At 38.5% G+C, this 14375-nt stretch overlaps 1 protein-coding gene across 3 annotated transcripts in view; it reads right to left on the bottom strand.

Moving 5' to 3' along the window:
• Window positions 1-14375, bottom strand: part of LOC115212167 (HORMA domain-containing protein 1-like) — a 557209-nt gene that overhangs the window by 43916 nt on the left and 498918 nt on the right. For all 3 annotated transcript variants that reach the window (XM_036502711.1, XM_036502710.1, XM_036502712.1), the window contains one exon: window positions 5550-5615. In XM_036502711.1, coding sequence (XP_036358604.1) covers window positions 5550-5615 — 66 coding nt within the window. The remainder of the gene's footprint in view (window positions 1-5549; window positions 5616-14375) is intronic.

The following is a 14375-nucleotide window of genomic DNA, read 5'->3' as shown; positions in this document are numbered from 1 at the left end:
AGCCTCCTGGCTTCCCAGTCCCCGGTTGAACCGTCCAACCCATGCTAGCATGGAAAACGGACGTTAAATGATGATGATGATGTATATATATAGTTGAAATTTACAGGAAAACAAAAGCTGAAGACAGGTGTATGAACAACGAGCAGGTGTATTAATTTGATGCTCAGGAAGGTGAAAAAGTCTTTTATGTTTTAAGCTTATGCTCTTCAACAGAAAGGAATAGGAGAAAATAAACAGAGAGAAAATAGAAATACTTGTGGATTTAGCAGTCAAGCATGGTAGATAAAGTACTGGTGATCCCAGAATGAAGGTACACGTGTGTGTGTGTATGTGAGAATGTGTGTGTGGATAGGGGCTAGTGACTTTGATGTATGTGGATGTGTGCATAAGTGTGTAGGTGTAACATGTGAGTGTGCGGATCATAATGTGTGTTGTGGGTACTGGGAAGTGGTCAGTGCTAGTGTGTGTGGAGTGGTATGGGGTGTGCGGATGTGGGAGTAAGGGAGTAGGTGTAGGTGTGGGATGCGTGGGGTGGTGGTGGTATCAACGAAGAGAGAAGCTGGGTAGGAGTGAAGGGAGGAAGTAGGTGTCAGATGAAGTGAGAAGAGGAGGGGAGTTGGACCCATGTAGCACAAAGGAGCAAAGAGAGAAGATTAATTCCTGTTTATAGCGAAGGTGGGAGTCCAGATGGCCCTTGTGTAAAGACAATCCAAACACAGACAAGTGTTGTAATGAATGACTGGTAGAGCAGAAATGGCATGAGACTGGGGTGTCATTGCCAAGTTTGATGTCTTGGAGGTGCTCCGCAAACCGGTCAGCCAAGCAGCATCCAGTTTGACTGATGTACAGAGAAGGGCAGAAAGTGCAGGAGATGCAGTAAATGATGTTGCTAGAAGTGAAGGTAAAGGAGTTGGTGATATGATAGGGATGATGATGGGTGCCTGTGTGTATAGTGGTGTTAGAGAGAGAGGGACAAGTGCGGTAGTGTAGGCAGAAGCAGGAAAACAAGCCATGCTGGTAGGTGGGGGTTAGGGAAGAAACTGTTATGTAGATTGTGGGCTCGTTTGAGGAGGGAAAGGGTAGGTTGGGGAAGATGTGTGAGGTGAAGGGGCCAGATTGGAGTTGCTGGAAGGCTCAGAGAATGGTATAATTGGAGGGGCAGGGTAGATAGGTGATAGGTGGGGATAAACAGGAGATGGGCAATTGTAGGGCAGGTGAGGGGAGAGAGAGACCAGAGGGACGGTTTACAGAATGTGCCCTGGCAAGGGCTGTGTGAATAATGGTGAAGGAATATCCATGGAGGATGAAGTGGAGAGCCATGAGTTGATATTGAGTCTCAGTCATTATTGTTACTGCAGAGCCTGTGCAGATGGAGGAAGTTGGGAGTAGGAGATGGAGAGCTTGGTGTTTTAGGGTGGGAATAGTTAAGGTAGGAGTGTGAGTCAGATGGAGGTGATGAGAGTGAAGTGATGTATGTTGAAAGAAATGCCAAGAAATGCAATGGAAATGTTGGAAATAGAGCAAAAGAATTTGAGGGCAGGATAGAAGGATTGGACAAAAGAGAGGAAGGGGTCTAGTTGTTTGCAGGAGAGTGAGGTCGCACCAATACAGTCATCAAGATAATGACCATATAGTTCAGAAGTGAGACCAGTGAATTGTGAGAATATTTGGGCCTCAACGTAGCCAATGAACAGGTTCACATAGTTGGGGCCCATTCTCATTCCCATGGCCATTCCTGAGACCTGTTGGTAAAAATACCTCATGAACAAGAAGCAGCTGAGGGAGAGAGAACAAGTTTGGCCAGATGAAGAAGTTTTGAGGTGTCAGGTTGGGAGTTGGGTTGAAACAATAAGTATCCAGACTGTTGCCATAGTAACGAAGCTAAAGCATGCAGAGTGAAGCCACTTGGCACTGATTGACCTTGAACTCTGCTGTGCATGTGTACAAAGCTTTAACATTCTAGCTCACTTCTACTATTTACAGCAGTGCTTGCAAGTAAGGTGTGTAACATGTGTTCGTCACATTGACCATGACAGAGAAAGTTGTCATGGCGATACCTGCTCAGAGGCCTACACAATGTTTCAGAAAGTGTATGGAGAGGGGTGTTTAGTTGCACACAAGTGTACGAGTGGTTCAGATGTTTCCAAGCTGGCTGAAAAAATGTCAATATTGATGAACGTTCTGGGAGACCCGCAACCAGCAGAACTGAGAAAGACATCACATATGTGCATGCAGCTGTGAGGGGAAATTGTTGAATCACCATCTGTGAGTTATCAGAGGATGTGCAGATTAGTTACAGTTCAGCTCAGTCCATTATCCCTGAAGATTTGGGTATGAGATGTGTGTCTGCCAAGTTTGTGCCAAAACTGCTTTCAGCTGACCAATGAAAACTTTTTGAAAACTTTGCATAGGCCTCTGAGTGGGTATTGCTAAGCTTTTGACAAAATTTGATGCAGATTCTCTGCTCAACTTTCTCTATCATAGTCATTGTGATGATCACATGCTACATACCTTCCTTCCAAGCACTGCTGTAAACAACAGAAGTGAGCTAGAATGTTAAAACTTAGTGTGCATGCACGGCAGAGTTCAAGGTCTCTCTGTGCCTAGCGGCTTCACTCTACATGCTTTAGCTTTGATACTATGCAGCAGTCTGGATACTTATCGATCAGACCATGTAAAAATATATATACTTTTAATTTTGGTGTTGATGATAGTTTAGTTCAGTAGTATATCTTTCTAGACAATTCCCAAGAGAATTTTATGACCAGCTTCATCAGCAAACATTTTGGACTTTTTAAAAACTTTATTTTTGTCCTTTGTTCTTGTTTTGAGAAGAAATCTAACTTCAAGCAACTTTTTACAGATCAATTTTTAGACACTACAGTATTTTTAGACACTAAACCTGGCAAAGTATGTAGGGGTGCAGGGGGTGCAAGTGCATCTCCTGCACCCCCTGTTCTCGGACCCTTGACAATATTAACTTGGATGAAATGTATATCTGGCACAAGTTGGGCATGAATAGTATTTGCTGATGTATGAACAGAGACAACCGTGCTGGTGTGGATATGTGATATAAATGAATGATGAGTGGTAGATAGTACATTTGAGTGAATAATAGAAGTTGTTTGTGGCATAGGATGACTAACATTGATACATAAAATGCGGTGAGGTCAGACCTTAAGATGTTGGGCTTCATAACTGAGATGAAACAGGATGAAGACAAATGATGACATACTTGGACTAACTCATCCTACTATGGATAAAACAAATATCAAAAGAGGAGTAATGGATGATAGCACATATACTTGAGAATGTGAATTTTAATTCATTATTTTCTTTCTTTCTTTTATTATTGTTATGCAAATACATTAATTGCTTGAAGAAATATAAAAGACAATGATCTGTCATATTTTCATCTTTTAATTTTGCTTTTCTTTCTTCTGGTGTTGATAAATAAGAAGCAGTTAAGTGTTGGGGTAGATTTGACTGACTGAACGTAAGTGAAAAATTTGTGGCCACAAATCATAGCTGTAGAGGCAGCCCAAAACTACAAGAACACAATAAGCCCATGCTGTCATAGCTTGTAGGAAGAAGAGGCTCCTAGAGTAAAATCTCTCACAAAATAAGGAAGATTTAATAAAAATCAGTCTGGGCAAATCTAACTGCATTGTACACTGTTATAATGCAAAAGAAAATGCAATATTGAAACGTAGATAGTATAAAAATCAAAATGTAAAATTGCTAAAGATAAAAGAGGAAAGTGAAAGAAAAAAAGACTAAGATTAAGAAATTTATTACTGTTTAAAACTTTGTTTTGGGATTTGGTTTGCAAGATTCTTTATGTGAGTTCGTGTGTTGAAGCATATCTTGTTGTGTCTGGGGAGAGTCATTCTTTTTTAGTGCCTTATTATTTAACACACTCACCAGTAAAGTTTTCACTCATTTACTTATTTTTTTTCCTAAAATTTTCATTCTGTCTTGCAACCTTTTCAATAGTTGTTGACTCTGTCTGTTATCTGAGCTGCACTCTTTTTGTTTGTTTGTGCACATGTGTGTGGGTCAGTGTGTGTGCACATACAGATATATGTATGCATGTGTGTGTATGCATATATGTGTGTGTGCGTATGTATATATGTATGTACGTTTGTATGTATGTATTCTGCATATTCAGGTGTTTGTGTGTGTGTTTGTATGTGTGTGTGTACCTCTGTCTCCTTGTGTGTGCATGTCTGAGTATGTCTGTGTATGGGCTTTTGTGACTATGCACTGTGTCTGCATAGATGGATGTGTGTCTCCATATGTGTCCTTGTGTGAAGTGAAGTGAGTGTGTATATGGTCACGTGTTTTAGTCTTCATTTGCATACATATGTGTGCATGTGTGCCTGTCTGTTCATATTACCTATGTATCTATTCGTCTGTATGTCTATCTGTTTACATTCATATCCATTTACCTACATACATGTGCACATATACATATACATATACATATACATATACACACACACAAACATATATCTACATAACAGCCCACTAACTATTCTACCTGTATATAAATATAAACTGCATGGGGGTATGATTACCTACTACGTATATTTCCTATTTAGTACTGGGGATGTTTCATTTATGAGGACGTACACCTGTATTAGTCTGAGTGTTGGGTCTTTTGGGTGCTTGGATAAATTGTGGATGTCACGTCGACCCAGGTTGCCTCCATGTTGGCCCTTGGCATGTTGGTAGAGTATGGAGGACTATTTTTTGTCGTCATATTGTCTCAAATGTTCATTTAGTCTTTCCACAACGCTCCTAGATGTCTCTACTATGTATGTCATGTTCATGTCTTTACAAGCACCTTCTATGTACCTTATGCCATAGACTACATTTCTGGTTCTACAGTTAATGCCAGGGTTGATCCTACATTCCATGCAGTTATCATTGGTGCATATGGTATTCTCAAAAGGGTACATCCTACATAGTTGTGATCTGATGGAATTCCCTGGCTTTTCAACGATCTTAATGTTGAGTTTGATCTCCTTCAGAGCTTTCCTAAATCTACAGGCTGGTTCTCCATGGGCTGTGGCCTCTGCAAATATCACACCTTAATATTTGTTGATTTTATACCACATGTTCACCCTGTTTGCTTTGTCACAAGCTCTTTGTATTCTATTCCAGTCTTTACTTCTATATCTAGGGCAGGTGCCACTGGTTTCATTACATATAATGTTATCTGACTTCTCAAACCCTATCTTTCTGATCATATCCAGAGAACTGCATGTGGTGCATGAAGTTCCGTACAGGTTTTTTTTTATTTCATAGGATTAGCATAGTGGGGACACATTGTTCATTATCCTAAGTCTGCTGTCAGTATGTTAATTTTCACAAGTGACAAAGCTGAGTTCTTGTGAACAACATATTTTGAAGCTATGGGTTTCATGTAATAGGAGTGGAGGAGGTGCACTCTGTTGTTTACAGCCTCTAACCAAAGTTCAGTATCAAGGACTGTTCAAAACTTAGAGTGTTAAATGAAATAACAAAAAAATAGTACAACTTACTGAAGATGATGTAGCCAAAGTACGTTTTCTTCTTGTAACAGGTTCTGTCTTGAAAGTTGGATTAATCTAGAAAAAGAAGTACAAACATGGAATATACATATGTATTTGTATATATAAATGAGAGAAAAAGTTTTATTGTGTTTGTTCTCAGTCATTAGAAGTTGAAACATTATCATTATTCAAATGAATATGTGTATCAGAAAATGTGCATGTGTGTGTATTCATTCATTCCTATGTAAGGTTCCTACTCACAGATAAAAATGAATTTCTTTACCTCTTCCTATTTCCCACGATCTTCACATCTCATTCCTTTTTTCTCTCCTTCCCCAAAATTTCATTCTTTACATTGCCCAGTGGTACCTCTACATCCTTTCTCTCTTTACATCTTACCTAACCTTCTCATCTAATTTCCTTCTATGTATGCATATATTTTCCTCCAAGTATTATTCAAGTTCTTCTTAAGAGAATTCAAGCTGGTCACTAATAAAGCAACAAGACTTTTTGAGTCAAGAGAGTTTTTGATGCTTCTAAATATGTGGCTGAGTTGCACATGCTTTGGTGTGTGCATCTATTTACCTAAAGAATCTCAGATGGAGAATCTTTGGAATGTCTTACAGATCTTCCATGTGCCACAAATAGATTGGATTTGAAGAATCCATTCCAGTTTCTTTAGCTCTTTCTTTGAAAACCCTAGTATTTTTAGGCTTTTGTGTAGATTTGTAGGTACTTATCCTAATGTACCTGTGATGATAGGTACAAATGAGAATTTGTCGTCAGAGTACAAGACCTATAAGTTCCACATTAATTCACCATAAATGTTCTTATTTTATTGGTACATTTACATCCACTGGGCAGCATGACTTTTGTTTCTTGCCCCACAGACAATATCAGGCTATTTTTATTGGAGCGTTCCACCAATATCCATTGTTTTTTTAAAGGTGTGAATACATGCTAGTTCTGACATGCCTTTGATGTATATGTCAGGGCAATCCTTCCTGTGGGTAGTAGTGTAAATAGGACATGCAACCATATCATGCTTCAGGAGCAGGTGGTATGTCATACACTTTTTGGAGCAGCTGCTGATGATGTGAGTGATATCTTTGTCTCTCTTGGCCACTAGGTATTTAGCAGCTATCTCCTGTTTCTGAATAGGGAAGGCATATCCTTCTCAGTGGGATGTAATGTATCTATCACAGGTCCAGAAGAGGCTACTCTTCCTGTCAATGCTGTTGTTATCCTCTGTCTCATGATATATGAACCCATGCATTGCTTTTTGCTTGCTTCTCCTCTAAGCTTCTGTTTAGGTAGGCCAGTCCAGCCTCCTTTGGGTTGCATGAGACAGTTGTATTCTCAGAGTATCTGCACAGTAGTTCTTCTCCATCTCTGAAGATGCTGTTGCTCTCACTTTTGAATATGCATGAAATGTACTCATTTCTTTCTTTATTGTTCAGCAGGTGTTGTCTGATTTATACAATGCAACATTCAAAGGCTGTTTGAACTCATCATATGCCTCTACTGTCTTCACTTTGTCTCATATAGATCCTATTGGTATTATTGTTAATGTGGAAGTTGCCAGCAGTGGTCAGTACCTTTCTAGTTTTGATGTTCCGGTTGCAGATCTCGTCAAATGTCCAGTCCAATATCCTAAAAGTTGGTACTAGCACTGGCACTGCAAAAGTATTGCGAGATATGTTCTTCTTAAATGCAGACAGCTGTAGTTTTTGGACACATGGATCTCTTTGTTCTTGGGCAACCATCAGCCAATCTGGTATGTCTAGCTCAGTGTCCATTGTTTTTTTAAATATGGTCGTGAAAATTTCCCTGTAGAACATGAACTTTTTTAGTTTACTATTAGGTCTCTCCCAGGTGATTTTCCAATTGGCAGTTTCATAATAACCATCAAGAGTGTTTCACTAGTGATGCTATATATTTTAGGAGAGGTATTTATACAATATTCATTTCATAGTTTGATTAAGTAAGCTGCATTATGATTATGCTCTTTGTTTACATTTCAGATTTCCTGCCAGAACAACTCTAGGTTTTCCTGGAGAGGAGCATTTACTACCTTGATGGTATTGCCTTTCATACTGCAATGTATAGCTTGTGGATTTCAGACAAACTTGCAGTTTATCATTTTTCTTTCATGCAATTTTTTACAGCAACAAAGTTTTTCTCTTATTGTTTGTAGATTGTTTTTGGGGTGATCAGTTTACTTGTGAGTATTTCTAGGTGGCAATTCCCATATAATTTGGAGAATGTATCATGTAGTCATAGCTGGTGATTCATAAATTCATTTTTATCTATATATTTGATGATAGTGTCCAGCTGTCTGATCTTTTTCTTGAGTCTATTGATGTTATTTTAGAGGGAGGTAATCCGTTTTGGTTTAGTATTATCCTTTGGATCAGTTTTCTTTGCTCCCACCTGTTGGTGCACAGTTATCCAAAAGCTGGGGCTTTGAATTTGAGCTGCTTGTTCTTTCACAATTTTGCTGATGGCAGATAACATCAGGTCAGTAGGTTTTTTTTCCCCAACTCATATCGGTATCATTCTTTCATGCAGTGCCTTGTGTTTTATAAGTAGTAAAGTTCTGTTTGAACCTTGATGCAAGCTATAATTCTAATATTTTATATTCCTCACTTATTTTTGTGAGATCATAAATAGCTACATGTCTGTGTTATGTTTGTTATTGTTATTTTTGTTTGTTATGCTTGTTATTGCTGTGTTTCTTGTCATTCACAATCTCTTCAGGGAAGAAACTTACTGTGATGTTAACACAAGAATTATAATTTGCGCATTTTGGCCGAGTGACTTAATTTGGTAGGGTGGTTTATTTCTTCTCAACAAATTTAGCTTGCTGGTGTAATTGTTTCTCTGAAAAACTTAAGAATGTCGGGTATTTTTTATCCCAATGTTCTTTAAGTCTTTTCATATAGCCTATTGAGGAATCTTCCCTAGTCTTTCTGTAGAAATAGTATAGTTCAAAAGTCCTCTGGAATTTTTCTTGATAGTTCCACAATCTGCAATAGCTGATTCTGGGTTCTTTTGTTGGCATGGTGTATGTATAGTAATTTTCCACATGGTATGTATTTCACTGTTTGATTACTGCTATGATCTTTTGTTTTTTAAAAAAGGGTGTTTCTTTGCATTTACTCAAAGAAGATTCTTGTACCACGTTTGTATGAATGGCAAAAATTATAAGAAATAGTGTTTATTATCTGGGAGAATAAATAGCCCTCAATACCAATATGTTTGTATTCAACGCCATGATATATACACACACAACGCACACACACACAAACACACACACACACACAAACACATACACACACTCACATACACACGCACGCGCGCACACACACACACACACACACACACACAATATGCATTTTTCAGTTTCTATCTACTAAATTGGCTAGACTGAATTTGAGACTACATACCCATGCATGCCGTATATATTATTCTTGTTTTTTACTTGTTTCAGTCATTTGACGGTGGCCATGCTGGAGCACCACCTTTACTCAAGCAAATCGACCCCAGGACTTATTATTTGTAAGCCTAGTATTTATTCTATTGGTCTGTTTTGCCGAACCTCTAAGTTACAGGGATGTAAACACACCAGCATCGGTTGTCGAGCAATGTTGGGGGACACAGACACATAAACACACACATACGCACATATACACATACATATATATATATACGAAGGGCTTCTTTCAGTTTCCGTCTACCAAATTCACTCACAAGGCTTTGGTCAGCCCAAGGCTATAGTAGAAGACACTTGCCCAAAGTGCCACGCAGTAGGACTGAACCTGGAACCATGTGGTTGGTTAGCAAGCTACTTACCACACAGCCACTCCTGTATATTTATATATTACTACAAGTTCAACTACATGTACTTATTGCACTACTAATAGTTTCCCATATGCATATTGTTCATCAGGCACCAATCACACTATACACCCAGAAACTTAGTTTAAATAGAGGAATAGTTTAGAATTGGCACAAAGATAAAACATGTCTAATGGAAAATACCACCTTGATAGGCAAAATAAAATAAAATAAAAATGAAATATAAAAATGAATCAACAGTACAATGTACAAATTATTAAAATTGTGAAAACCTGGGATCATGTGATGGAACATGAAAATATGAGGGATATCAAATTTAAATGAATTTGTAAAAATAAATATAAGGAAAAAGTCAAACATTTTACAAAGAAAAAAAATTTCACAGATGGTCATAAATGTTGGCACAATACAAAAACCACATGATACACAAGCTTTACAAATCAATATATACATAAACTGTGAAAATAGAAAAATCTAAATCATTTTAAACATCATTTAAAAGCAAAGATACTTGTAAGAAAATACTAGGATGGAAAAAGTTGGTATAACTAAATTATAAAATATGAACAGATAAAATCATATCATAAAATGAACAAAAAATTTCGAAAAGGATAAGAAAATATAGAAAAATAGTTAATTTCTTATATATATATATATATATATATACACATGATGATGATGGCTGTCCACTCATGACTGAGGAAGACCATTGCTGACCTTCAGGAACATTGTGTGCTCTAGGACTAACTTATATTTTGCATTTGCAACTCCATTGGTGGCTAATGAGTCCTGCTCTTGACAAGCATACATAACTGCAAACATTGCAGACCAAGCTTTCCCCATTCACTACACCAGTTGTGCGCATTCGTGCAGCATGCTTAAGTTCTTCATGCTGAATATTTGCTCTCTCAAAAGTGTCGACCCCCTCCTTGACCTGCTTCCTCCATCTGTGACCATGATAGACATTGTTCTCCCAGTCAGTCTCCTGCATATCACAGGCCTTTAATGAGGACCTGACACAGTCCTTAAACCGCAGTCTTGGTTTCTGCTGGGGTCTCTTTCCATTCACAAGTTCTCCATAGAGCATCTGCTTAGGGATCCTGCTATCCTTCATTCTAATAAGGTGTCCAGTCCAACGTAACTGGTGTTTGTGCACCATCACCTCAATACTCAAGATATCAGCTGTCCTCAGGATCTGTGTGTCTGGAATTTTTAAGGTTCAGCCAACATTGAGAATGTGTCTGAGACATCTCTGATGAAAGTGTTCAAGGACCCTTACATGACGTTTGTAAAGGGTCCATGTCTCACATGAGTAGAGGAGTGATGTCAGTACACCTGCATGGTACACAGCAATTTTTGTTTGCCTTCTGATGCCATGCTGGGACCAGACACGAGACTGAAGAGACCTAAAGGAATTAGTTGCTCTCTGCAGCCTGAAAGATATTTCCTCATCCAAAGAGCAAGAATGGCTGAGTGTGCTGCCTGGGTAGACAAACTTGTCTACTACCTTCAGAATAGTTCCTTCAACCAAGATATGGATTTCCTGGTGCAGGCTGGAACATTACAACAGTCTTTTCAAGGCTAATGCTGAGTCCAAATGCCTTGCAAGAAGCAGAAATACAATTCATGAGTATTTGCATGTCATCCACTGTATGAGTGACTAAGTCACAGTCATCTGCATAAAGGAGACCGGAGAACTTTTGAATTGGCAGCAAATCGGCGCAGATTAAAGAGACAGCCAGAAGATTGATATCTGACATATATTCCCAGAGAGCTAACCTTAGCAAAAGCATGAGTAAAAGCAGCAAGGTACAAAGAAAAGAGAGTTGGGGCAAGGATGTTCCCCTGCTTGACACCATTCTCTACAGGAATGGGTCCCACCATGCCACCACCAACATTGACCCAAGTCTCCATCCCATCATAATTATAGAGCGAAGTGAAGGAGAGAAGAGGACCAGTCAGCATTCCTCAGTGTCTGAATGTCCACAAAATATATGATGCTGTGGTGAGGAAAGAGCTTCAGAATCGCTTGTCCAGCATTGAAAATACTGCAGCATGGGAAGATTTTCAAGACCAGGTTCTTCAATGTGCTGCTGAAACACTGGGATATGCTTCTACCAGACACAAAGACTAGTTTGATGAAAATGATGCTGAAGTTCAGCGTCTATTGGTGGTAAAGCACCATGCCCACAATGTATGGCTACACAGAGGACTGTCTGCTGTGCAGCAAAGTCTAGCACTTGCCCAATATAGCAGTGTAAAATCACTACTGCAGCAATCTTTCAGGAAGATGCAGAACACTTGGTGGGAGGATCTAGCTCATGATGTTCAGGCTGCTGCAAATGATAGCAAGAAGTTTTACAATCTTATGAAGCAAGCTTATGGACCTAAGAGCTCCACATCAGCTCCTTTGCTTTCGAAGGAGTCTTCCGCTCTGTTTACTAAATCAACAGAAATCACAGGTCGCTGGATTGAACACTTCTCTGAACTCCTAAACCATGTGGATGAAACAGTCATTGATACTATGCAACAAAGACCTATCATTGGCTCCATAAACTCCACGCCCTCAATACATGAAGTAATGACATCAATAAGTAAACTGAATCTTGATGGGGCACTTGGAAAGGATGGAATTTGTGCTGAGGTCTTGTGATTTGGTGGTGATTACTTATTAGTGCAGTCTGGAGGGATGGTGCAATGCCTAAGGACTGGAAGGATGCAATTATTCTTCCTCTATATAAAGAAAAAGGAGCCAGAACAATGTGTGGTAACTACAGAGGTATTACTCTACTATCAGCTGCTGGCATGGTTCTGGCAAATATTCTTCTTACCCGTCTGAATGGGTGTTTCATAAATGATGTCCTATCTGAATCTCAATGTGGCTTCTGATCTGGTAAAAGGACAATGGATATGATCTTCACAGCAAGACAGATGCAGAAGAAGTGCTATGAGCAGAATATGGATCTTGTCCAGGTATTCATTGATTTAACAAAGGCCTTTGATACTGTAAATAATACATACACACACATACATACACACACACACACACACACATACACACACACATACATACAGGGTCTTGCAGATAAATTGCGACCAATTTTAAGCAGTTGACTTCGTGGGTTTAAGATTTCATTTGTTGACAAAACCTTACTTGTTTGAAAATTTAAACTTTTATTTTTCAGGTAAATAGTGAACTGATTCAACAACAGAAAATCATAGAACAACAGAATTGTTCTGCCATCGTTGTTTTGGCATGCACTGGGCACACTGCCAATAAAATTCCTGAGTTGCCGAAATTTCCAAAAGCAACAGTTTATCCTGTGTATAAATATTTTAAAGAAGAGGGACAGATTGATAGAAAAGAACACAAAACTCAAAGTGATTCCAAGTGCAATCCAAAGTTTCTTGCTGGTTTCAATCACTCAATTGAAGCCAACCCATCCGCATCCACGACAACTCTTGCAAAGAAATGTAATGTGTCCCTTTCCACGGTGTCCAGAACAGGAACCTTGGTATGACTAGCTATGTTCGATGATGCCATCACCTCCTAACAGCCAAGGCCAAAGCAATCAGAGCTGAGAGATGCCCAAAGCTTGTCATTTATTAAGCATCAAGGTGCAGAAAAAACTCTCATGTTTGTGGATGAGAAGAAGTTCACTGTGGATGCTGAGGTGAATTGCATAAATTCTCGAGTGATTGCATACAACCCTTCAGACCCCACCCCTGTATTTGAGACTAAGAATCCTGCCTCTATGATGGTATTTGGAGTTGTGGTGAGTGAGGGAAACGTCATGGATTCACACTTCATTGAGTCTGGCTTGAAGATTGGCACAAAGGAATATCTGGACATCCTGAAGAACTCTCTGTTACCTTGGATGGAACAGAAGTTTGGGCTTGACAATATGGTGCTTATCCAAGATTCTGCCCTTTGCCATGGATAAAAAGCAACACAGGCCATCCTTGGTGAGAAGGTGTCATTTTTTGTGAGGGCCAACATCTGACTCAGTAATAGCCTCGATCTCAACCTTCTTGATTACTTTTTATGGATGTACTTCAAACAAGGACCAACACTTCACCATACTCAAGTGTCAGTAAGACTATTGACACTCGAGTAGGGTAAAGACCTGCATTGTGCGTGTGACATCCAAAATCAAAAAGCTGGAGGTTGCAGCTGCTGCAAAATGATTTTGTTCTTGTGTAGAGGTAGTAATTGCCCAAAAGGGCAGTCACATAGAGTGATAAGTGTCTTTGTTATAATAAATGTTACATTAAAACTATATCTGTCTACTACCATTATTTTAGTATCTATAACCAGTTTTATGCATTATAAAAACTGTCTCAGTTTATCTGCAAGATCCTGTATATATATATGAAAGAAAAAGGCATTCAGAATGCTGGATGGTTGCATCCAGCATTTTGAACGCCTTTTTCTTTCATATGTATTAAATCTGTACATCACCCCCAATACTTCTAATATATATATATATATATATATATATTAATAATAATAAAAGGGTAAAATTAATTAAATAATTAATCAATTAATTAATTAATAATTTTACCAAGTAGTCAGTATGTTAAAAATAACCATTTTAGGTACAAATATTCTATAATTATATACATAATTATAATCAAGGGGTCAGCTAATAGCTTTGCCACGCACTGATTTTAGAAATAGGAGCTAAATACCTTTTCTACTAACATAAAGATCTCCCAGACAGTAACACACTTTTTTTATGTAGGCAAAAAGAAAAAGATTAATGAATCCACAAAACTCAGATTAGCTACATATGCATTTCGAGATTAATGTAAAGTTATAATTACTTACTTATTTCCATTTCTTCAGTGCAGCATTTCTAAATATAAATTTGAGAGTGTTAGGATTAAATATGTACGCGATGAAGCACCATCGCATAACCGATATTTAACCACATTTCCAAAAATATACAACCGAATGTGAACACATATTTA

This window comes from Octopus sinensis, linkage group LG5 (assembly GCF_006345805.1).
Source record: "Octopus sinensis linkage group LG5, ASM634580v1, whole genome shotgun sequence".
Taxonomy (NCBI): domain Eukaryota; kingdom Metazoa; phylum Mollusca; class Cephalopoda; order Octopoda; family Octopodidae; genus Octopus; species Octopus sinensis.
This window is presented reverse-complemented; position numbering and strand designations above follow the sequence as displayed.